This window comes from Juglans microcarpa x Juglans regia, chromosome 8D, assembly GCF_004785595.1.
Source record: "Juglans microcarpa x Juglans regia isolate MS1-56 chromosome 8D, Jm3101_v1.0, whole genome shotgun sequence".
Classification (NCBI taxonomy): Eukaryota; Viridiplantae; Streptophyta; class Magnoliopsida; order Fagales; family Juglandaceae; genus Juglans; species Juglans microcarpa x Juglans regia.
Window position 1 is genome coordinate 35,680,955 of NC_054608.1, and position 10,089 is coordinate 35,691,043.

The 10,089-nt window shown below is 36.8% G+C and overlaps 2 protein-coding genes across 2 annotated transcripts; one reads left to right on the forward strand and one right to left on the reverse strand.

Annotated features, from left to right (window-relative positions):
• Positions 1–3,024: 3,024 nt before the first annotated feature.
• Positions 3,025–4,832, reverse strand: LOC121241894 (protein CHLORORESPIRATORY REDUCTION 6, chloroplastic). Its single transcript, XM_041139755.1, has 4 exons — positions 4,524–4,832; positions 3,929–4,060; positions 3,632–3,840; positions 3,025–3,548 (listed from the first exon to the last, which is right to left on the reverse strand). The coding sequence occupies exons 1-4, from the start codon at positions 4,735–4,737 to the stop codon at positions 3,342–3,344; spliced, it is 762 nt and encodes a 253-aa protein (XP_040995689.1). The 5' UTR covers positions 4,738–4,832; the 3' UTR covers positions 3,025–3,341.
• Positions 4,833–7,395: 2,563 nt separating this feature from the next.
• LOC121243644 (probable flavin-containing monooxygenase 1) lies at positions 7,396–10,000 on the forward strand. The gene is made up of 5 exons (XM_041141762.1): positions 7,396–7,899; positions 8,279–8,516; positions 8,754–8,929; positions 9,013–9,374; positions 9,477–10,000. Exons 1-5 carry the CDS (start codon positions 7,462–7,464, stop codon positions 9,826–9,828), a joined length of 1,566 nt encoding a protein of 521 aa, XP_040997696.1. The 5' UTR covers positions 7,396–7,461; the 3' UTR covers positions 9,829–10,000.
• The last annotated feature ends 89 nt before the right edge of the window (positions 10,001–10,089 follow it).

The following is a 10,089-nucleotide window of genomic DNA, read 5'->3' on the forward strand; positions in this document are numbered from 1 at the left end:
GGTCCAATACAAAGTCATACTGTATCGGAGGTAGCCGTAGACGCCGTCTCATGTATTACTATAACAATAAAAATTGAAATGAATTTAATGAATACCAATTAAATGAAAATAAATTAATTAATAAGAAATTAGAAAATAAAATTAAAATAAATACCAGATCCAGACTGATCACCACCCTCCTCCTCGACGTCGGCCTCCTCATACTCAAGAACATCCGGAACATGAATTGGAGTTCCCTTGATCCAATTCTGCATGCAAATCAAAGTCTTCATAGTGATAGGAGCTAATGAACTCCGAAATGAATCCAATATACGCCATCTGGTGCTAAAGGCCGACTTCGAGGCTATGATGCTAACAAGGATGGCCAAAAGACTGCAACTATCTCTCCAAGGATGGTCGTAGGGGTAGGGTACCTTGGGCTTGGAAAGGAGAACTCGCACTAGAATCTACTGGCATATCCATGAACTCAAGCAAACAAAAAATCTGAAATTAAAGCAAACGTAGCAACATGCAAAACAATTAATATCGAAGCATTAACATATATATGGGAAGTTGGAAGATCAAACATCAAACATAAAAAAAAAAAAAAAAAAAAATGAAATACCCAATTACCCAATTAAAATGAGTTATAAAAGTTGTAAAACAAATTTAATACCCAATTAAAATAGGTTATAAAAGTTGTAAAAATAATGAAATACCCAATTAAAATGAGATATAAAAGTTGTAAAAAAAATGAAATATGGTATACCCAATTAAAATCGATTAGAAAAGTTGTAAAAAAAAAAATGAAATACGATATACCCAATTAAAATGGGTTAGAAAAGTTGTAAGAAAAATGAAATACCCAATTAAAATGGGTTATAAAAGTTGTAAAACAAATACCATTACCCAATTAAAATGGGTTATAAAAGCTGTAAAAAAAATTAAATACCCAATTAAAATGGGTTATAAAAGTTGTAAAACAAATTAAATACCCAATTAAAATGGGTTATAAAAGTTGTAAAAAAAATTAAATACCCAATTAAAATGGGTCATAAAAGTTGTGAAAAAAATTAATTTCCCAATTAAAAATCAGATCTTATCCCACATTAATGTAAATCCTCAAAATCCCCCCAATCCAAAACCCTAAAATAATTTAGTGAAACCCCTAAATTATTTTAGGGTGAATCGAAATCCTAAAACAATTTAGGGGTTTCAATGATTGAAACCCCTAAATTAATTTAGGGTTTCGGATTGAAACCCTAATTTAGGATATTTCGAAAAAAATAAAAAAATAAACCAATCACATTCACGGAGAGATAAGAGATTCACACACAAACACACTGTCATCAACCATTCAAACCAGTGAACCACATGCACAATCAAGTCTCCACAGCACACAATTCACCAAATCCCATAATCTATCTCCGATTAAATCTCATTCTTCCTCCAATCTCCATTCTATAAAAGAAATTTCACAAAAAATTTCAGTAGATTTAGAGTTTCTTACCTTCTGCGACGGAGATGAAAACGAAGTCACAGAAGGCTGCAGCGATGGCTACAGTGATGACGAGCGATGGAGTGAGACACAGAGAGCGCAGCGACTGGTGTGTGTGTGTGTGTGTGTGAGAGAGAGAGAGAGAGAGAGAGAGTGGGAGAGAGAGAGAGATTCTGGATGAGTGAGTGGCAGATTGATCTCGCCCGGGGGGACGGGGGGATTCTAAACAAAACATGAAACGACGCCGTTTTGCCATTAACGAAACGGCGTCGTTTTGTTATGGGTATTAAAAGAAAAAAAAATTGGGCATGACACGACTTGGGTTATTTTTTTTATATATAAATACTTATATATATTTATATTATATATATATTTTTGAAACGGGCGGGATGGGGTATTTGCAGGGCAGGGGTTGCACCTATCCCTCCCCCACCTAGGGGGTTAGATGGGGCGAGGCCACCCGCCCCCTGCATCTGACGGACGAGGTGCTCCGCCCCGTTGAATGGGGGCGGAGCGAAAGCGGGGCAGAGTCCCGCTGCCCACCCCTACATCACAAGCCAAGGCAACAAGTGTGCTGAACATAACCCGAGAATGTTTGTTACTGATACTTCGGGCTAGCTGATTTATTAGCGTTGTGCTATTACTTATGATTTTCGAATAACTTATGTATAGGAGGGGTTTATGGATAGCTTGTCTATAAATCTTATACGCTATGTACACTTCAAATTATCTTGAATGAAAACGTCTTATCCATGCAATCTTTTTCTCGTGAATCTTTACATAGAAGATCCCAAACAATGAGAAAAAGAATGGTAGTTTTGATTGAAGTGAAGAATAATTTCTGTGTAGCTAAATTTAAAACATGATAAGAACGGCCTTAGCTTCGATCTGAAAAAAACCTGAAAATTCTAAAGAGCAAAAGAGAAAAAAGAAAGTAACTAAATGAGATCCGAATTGAATAAATTTCCGTGATGCTGTGCAAGCCTTTTTTGGGCTAGTTCTGGCCCAGTACAAGCCGGTTGTCATGGGGAATATAACAGGTCTGAATTTAATTGCTGATATTTTTCACACTTGTTGGTGCCGCTATTAAGGAAAACGAACTTTTGTGATTAATTTATTACAACCAGTCTGAGCCCGTTCGAGCATATGAATCATGAAGCAGCGAGTTCCTGCATGCACCTCTCAACAAGGCCAGGCCACGCTTCTTCCCCCTCATAATAAAATATAAAATAAATAATAAAATTTATTTCTTTTTATTAGTTTAGATTTTGGAAATAAGTGGTGATTTTCGTGGTATCAAAGCAGAGGTTCTTAGCTCGAACTTTGACTCTACACTCTATCCCATTTAAATATTTCACATGTTAGATTACCTATTGAAGGGGAGTGTTAGTATATCAAATAAATAATAAAATCTATCTCTTCCCATCAGTTTAACATCTTCAGACAAGTGGTGATTTTACACCTCCAATGCTATTAAGTGTACAGAATGAGACTCAAATTGTAGAAGTCCTTTGGCTCCCTCATCTAGAAAAAATAATCTTGGTTCATGACTTGAAAATTTGGTATCATTAAACTTAAAATTAATTTGTGGTTTAGAAGCTTTGCTAATAACAAGTGTAGTGCTGCAGTATTCGTATTCGTTCCTACCTGGCATAAGACTGTTGCAACATGAGCAGAATGTTCAAGTTCAAAATCAATCATTGACATCACTCTTCAAGGAAAATTATACCCTTGTTCTGCTGAATCTCATCCTACATGGGCAACTACTTTTGGTTTTAGATATTGAAAAAAGCCCATTATCATTATATGTGGTGTTTGAGATTATATTCTGAACTGCAACTGGAGTCAAAGCTGGCTTCTTTGCTTATGATGGATCAAGTGGGTGTTCTTCGATCAGATCGAATAGTTCATCTCCAATAATAAATCCAAGCATCCTGGCCATGTCACTTGTCTTCAGTCTAGGCTTTGGAATATCATGTCGCTTCAACCAAGAATAGACAATGAAGACTTTCTTCATAATAAACAGCTCCAGTGCCTCAGGATTAAAAACAATACCCATTCTCATGTTCATCTGCCAATATAAAATTTCAAAACTTAGAACATTAAAGAATTATCTATTCTCTATCTGTCTCTTACTATTTAATTAGTCATTACCTGGTGAGGGACTAGCATGGCTGCATAACGAGCAAGCTCTCCAGCTCTCCAGTCCAACAAGACAGGCAGCCATGGATAAGTGGCATCGAGTCTGACAAACCAGAGTCTTATATCAGGAAATTCTGATAATTCTCTGGGATCACGTGGATCTTCTCTTGTATAGTTGATGGAAAAGCCAATTTTACGTTCAAGGAACTCTTGTGGCTCGACTGTAGCAATATCAACAGAGAGGATCATATATATGAAACGATATCTTGATATATCCAAAAATAGTTAGGTTCTTCACATGGTGCTTACCGGATAATGGTGAGTTGATTCCTGTTGTGGCTTGAAATGGGGATAAGTCAAGACGGCGAATGATATCATTATCAATAACTATCTCAAATCGGCCTTCACTTGGTGGCATTGGGGGTGATGGTTTTGATGCATCTGCCAATCAAAATCTGTCAAAAATACTGTTCAACAAGTTCTACCAACTATGAGAAGGTTGCTTAATGCAGCTTTTGTGCAGTAGTGTATTCAACTACAGCCATAGCTCTTTTTTAAAGTGGAATTTGAGTACATGCAGATTTAAACATTTATGTGCATGATGTTTTATCTTGTAAGGTATTTTCGTTTCCTAAATCCAGTTAAGGCCATGTTCCAAGCTCTCTGCTTTTTGCTTTATTTTGGTAGAGGACAGGGGAGTTTATCTATTCAATACTAAGCTTGGCTATTCTCAACTTGATGCGACAGCTCTAAAGCTGAAGTTTTTATTCAAACACAATTAATGTGCCATTGTACTCATAAATCCGACTGACGTCTTTTGCAAGATTGAGCTAAGACTATAAGAAAATAGCGGACTGGTTGATAAATAACTGATAATTTACTTCATGTAAGTTTAAGGTGTTACCCTCTTCATCATCATATAAGGAGAGGTCGAAATTCCCAGATGGATTGAAGGAAACTGAGGCCGCCACTTCTCTACGGGGCCGAGTTGAATGTGAAATGTGCAGAAAGGCCATAGGATCTGAGATGGGTTTGCAGGACATCCATGGAGTGGAAGAGTAAATGGTCTGATTTAGTGGAGGAGAGAGTGGAAGTATAGGTTTGATAGATAAATCCATTGAATGTTTCAAGCTCTGTATCTGTATGTGCGTGTGTTTGGGATAGGGTCCGAGACGACTGTTGATGAAAGTTTTTCACGTTTTGCTTATTTTATCTGCATTTTATCATGGCCTTGTGTTTTCAATTCCCATATCCGGATCTGGGTTTTTGTAGTTTAAAACCTCATACCCGTTATCCAAAATTGCTCAGTGCCCAACTTGGGGATGGCCCATCTAAAGATCATCAAGTGTGGGTTATTCTTAATGACAAATATCGACCTTTTGCCTTTAAAATCCATATGCAAAACTTCCATCTCATATTCATAAAAGTAAAAACTTCGATATAAATTTTTTTTTTATCAGTTTAAATTTTTGAAATAAATGATGATTACACATGATATCAGAATAGAGGTCTTAAATTTGAATCCTGACTCTACACTTTATCTCAATTAATTAAATATTCCACGTATTAGGCCACCTATCGAGGAGAGCCTAACCCACACATGAGGAGAAGTATTAAGAGATGAAATAAATAATAAAATATACATCTTTCCATTAGTTTAAACTTTTAAAAGTAGATAGATTTTATTATTTATGTTATATTTTCACGCAACATGATCAAAATCTCCTTTTAGGTCTGGCCCTTGCTATTTGGAGTCTTGGCCAATAATAAAAGTCATTCAAGTATTGCAAAAAGCCTATGACTTAATTGACATAATCTCCTAACTTTCAAAATGGAGGTCTTGTGCTCAAAAACCCCTCCCCAAATGTATCAAAAAAAAAAAAAAAAAAAAAAAAAGCCATTCAGGTATTTGGTCGAATTTTGATGCTATTTTCATTTTTTTTTCTAATGCTATTAAAAAAATATCTTTTGTAAGCTTGTGTACTTAAACTCTATTAATAAGTAAAAAAATCTCATTCGTTGAGAAAAAAAGTGGTTTGGACTTTGAGACACACCTGCCCGCGTCCATGATCACCCATCTTGTTTTATTTGAATTTTTGTACTACTGTTTCCTCACATCAATTTCAAACAGTTTATGCACATGATTTTTATTGAAAGATGTTTCTTTTTATCAAATGACATGATCAGTGTGAGCAGAGTAGGCTTCCATATTCAAGATGTCTTTAATTCAGGTTCATTCATTGTGCTGTAAAAGTTGCCCTTTTGCCGCTTTTTATCTTCATAAATCTTTCTTTCTTTCTAAGAAATGATCGGATTGTTTGACGATCTAATATCTGATAAACAAAAGCACATAAACTCGAATATGTATTGTTCCCAAGCTCTCCTTCTTCTCCAATTACTGAGCGAAAGAAATGGATAAGGAGAGCGAAAGAAAAGGATAAGATTAGCACTTTCAACGACAGCTAGACACGCATGAATAAGGTCATGAGGTGCCATGCATGTTTTTTGTTTATGGATTTTTCTGTTAATATCGTTATAATGTTTCTGTCTTTGTTCCTTCTTGTTTGTAAAGGTAGCTCCTCGATCGATGGCATGCACTTGCTAAGTTGCTATATATAAGAATTTAGTAATTTTCATGTGTTTTCTGTCGACAGAAATCTAAAGAATTCTGAATAGAAAGGCAGTTAGCAAATCGGCCTCACTGCATAGTTCAATCGAGGGTATTTGAAAGTAGAACAAGCATGGACAAATATGGCCTCATGACCACAACAGTTTTCTGGGGATTTTTATGTATAAAATAGAAAAAAATTCTTCTCATCAGCCACTATTCACCACCCCACACCTCATACCCTATAAAAAACACTCCACAATCTATGAAAAATACTTCCACATCCTATGAAAAACTATATGTGTAAGGTGTGGGAGTCATGAATAGTAGCTGATGCATAGAATTCCTCAGAATATAAATCTTTTTTTCTATGTATAAGGGACAAAATATCTAGACCTAAGACCAGGTCACCACTAGGAGACAAGAGGAAAAGCAAGAAGGTAAGGAGAAGACTGTGTCAAGAGGTAAAAGGGGCAGTGTCGGGAGAAAGTGCAAAAGTGAGAGGTAATCAGACACGCAAATCGGACATCCCTCACCACTATCGAGCCGCACGCGAGAAGAGGGTCAAATAAATGGCATGCGACCAAACAACCTAGGGACTTTGACTTCATCTTCAAACTCTTGAAGGGGAGCTCTAGCGAGGGGTCTTTTCTAGGAAATATATTCAAAATCTTTATTGTACAGTGAGAAATGAGAAGTTATGGAAAACTGTAAACAAACATATTATAGTGGATTTGCTCTCCCCAAATACTCAGTAGACGTAGGCATTATGCCGGACCACTTAAATCTCTGTATCTGAATCTCTTATTTTCACTGTATTTATTTTTTATACACCGTCATGGATATACGTATCAACACCGTACGGCCGTACCGGACCACTGTCAGGGGCACCAAACCACACCGATCGAGACCCAAATCTTCATAGTGGGCCGAGAATGATTATTTCTCTCCTTCCGGCTTCTTGTGCAATTTTTTTTTGCATCAACGCTATGTATACATAGATTTGGTAGCTAACATAAGACGAATGAGGAGCACAATATTCCAAAGTGGACGTCAATTTAGATCTAGAAAATCTCTGAAGAAAAAAAAAAAAGAGCACCCACTATATATACATGTTTAATCAAACGATCATGTGCTGCTTATTTTTCCTATATAAAGCAGACTTGGTATTCTTGTTAGCCACAGCCAAGCTTCAGCTGTAATTTTTTAGTTAGAGCAAGAAGTACTTCGGAAAATGGAAAAACGGGTGGCGATCATAGGGGCAGGAACCAGCGGCTTGCTCGCATGCAAGTACATGTTGCAGAAGGGTTTTAACACAACTGTTTTTGAAGCTAAAGAGAGCGTAGGAGGATTATGGACTCATACTATAGAGTCGACCAAGCTCCAAAATGCCAAAGAAACCTACCAATTTTCAGATTTCCCTTGGCCTTCTTCAGTGCAAGAAGTGTTTCCTACTCACACTCAAGTGCTGAGGTATCTTGAGTCCTATGCTCAACACTTTGGCATCATTCCTTACATTAAATTCAACTCCAAAGTCATCAACATAGACTACGTTGGAGAGTCTTATGAAGAGATGGAGTCATGGGATCATTGGGGTGGAACCGGAAAGCCTTTTGGCTCTAGAGGGAAATGGCACATTCTCGTACAAGACACTAAATCTTGCTCCACAGAGGTAGTTTCCATTTTATAAATGATCTGTTACTGTAAACTTCAGCACTCTGAACACAAAGGATCTGCTATTCTTCTTAAACCCATCCCACAAACGTCCAATTCAAGGAAATTATTTCGTTTTATGTTTTGCAAAGTTATTTTTCATGAGAAAGTAACCTGGCCATATATGCCGGCCTCATTTGACCTATAAAATGTCATACAGTTTTATACTAAAATCATGCTCTTAGGTCATAGTCAGTAACAAACTAACCCCAAAATATAGATACTGTTGTCCAGACTTTAGTTTTCAACAGATTCAACTCGAATCAAATGCTGATCAATAGGTAAGAAAGAATGCATTTTGAATACATAGATCCTGAGATTATGTGTTGTTCTGCCAGGTGTACCAATTTGAGTTTGTGGTTCTTTGTATTGGAAGATTCAGTGGTCTCCCAAATATACCAGAGTTCCCTCCAGATCAAGGCCCAGAAGTCTTCAATGGTAAGGTGATTCATTCCATGGATTACTCAGATATGGACAAGGTGAGTGCAGCAGAACTTATCAGAAGAAAGAGAATTGCAGTTGTTGGTTCATTGAAATCGGCAATTGACATTGCAGCAGAATGCGCGAATGCAAATGGTGAGAAAAGTTTATTTAAGGATATCTTTTTCTTTTTTGAGTTATTTAAGGATATCAGTTGGAGGAAACTTCATGAAGTAAGAACTTCCTAGTTATACTTTGAGAATGTATAGAACTTTTAGAGTAGAACTTCCTCGTTAGCTGCGTTTCTCCAGAAGATATCTTTGAGAATATGCCAATGCTTCTCAACCTGTCCTTTTCTAAATGAGTGCTTATATCTTACCTTCTTTCGTATAGGAGTTGAGTACCCTTGCACATTGATTCAGAGGACTGCTCACTGGTTTCTCCCCAGTGGCTCTTTGTGGGGTGTAAGCCTTGGCTTCTTGTGCTTCAGTCGCTTTTCAGAGCTGTTGGTTCATAAGCCTGGTGAAACATTCCCATATAAGTTTTTGGCAACCATGCTTTCACCCTTGGTATGCTTTCTTTCATCTTTGAATGTGCATATTTATACAACGATAATATTTTTTAATCTTGATGCCGAAGGGTGCATTTTCAGAGATGGGGAGTCTCAAAATTTGCTGAAAGCTATCTTAGATGGAAATCCCCATTAAAGAAATATGGAGTGATACCTAAACATAGCTTTCTTCAAGATTTCTCTTCATGTCGGATTGGAATGCTGCCTGAAAAATTTTATGACAAAGTGGATGAGGGAAGCCTTGTCTTAAAGAAATCACAAAGCTTTAGCTTCTATAAAGAAGGTTTGATCATTAATGGAGAAGAACCTCAGCAGCTAAAAGCAGATCTTGTAATTCTAGCCACAGGATACAAGGGTGACCAAAAGCTTAAAAACATGTTCGAATCTCAAATCTTCCGAAAGTACATTGTTGGTTCAGCAACGTCAATAGTTCCTCTCTATAGGTCTGTCGGCTTATCAATGTCTTTTTAGTTCTAATTTTAGAGCTTTGTGTCTTGTTGATGCTCCTTAGTTCTTATGGTATGCTTTCTTAAATAAATCTGCAGGCAGATTATTCATCCTCGGATTCCACAAGTTGCAGTGATAGGATATGCAGAGAGTTACTTCAATTTGGGTACCTCTGAAATTAGATGTCAATGGCTTGCACATTTCCTCGATGGGAATCTTGAGCTGCCTAGAATAAGAGACACGGAGAAGGAAATCATATTGTGGGAAAATAACATAAAGCAATATGATGGGAGATATTTTCGGAACACGGGTATTGCGAGCTCTAATATTTGGTATAATGATCAGTTGTGCAAAGACATGGGATGTAAGCATAAAAGAAAGAAGGGAATATTTGCAGAGTATTTTCAACCATATGGACCGTTGGATTATGCAGGTCTCCTCAGTAAATGACAAGAAATGAAGATCAGAAATAAATAAACAAATTTGCTAGCTTGATGCATGTGTCTCATCCTCTCTTGTTCTTTTTTTTTTGTTTTTACTTGTATTCAATACCAAACAACTTGCATATTTGCTAAGCAAGCGTCTGTATTTTTACCCTTTAAAAATATGTTCTCCGAACTCAGTCTATTGTTTGGATTTCTATCGGTTCTAAGGCTATTTTATGAACTTTTAAGATTGACTGAGTATGCAAACCTAAAAAACGGGTTATAC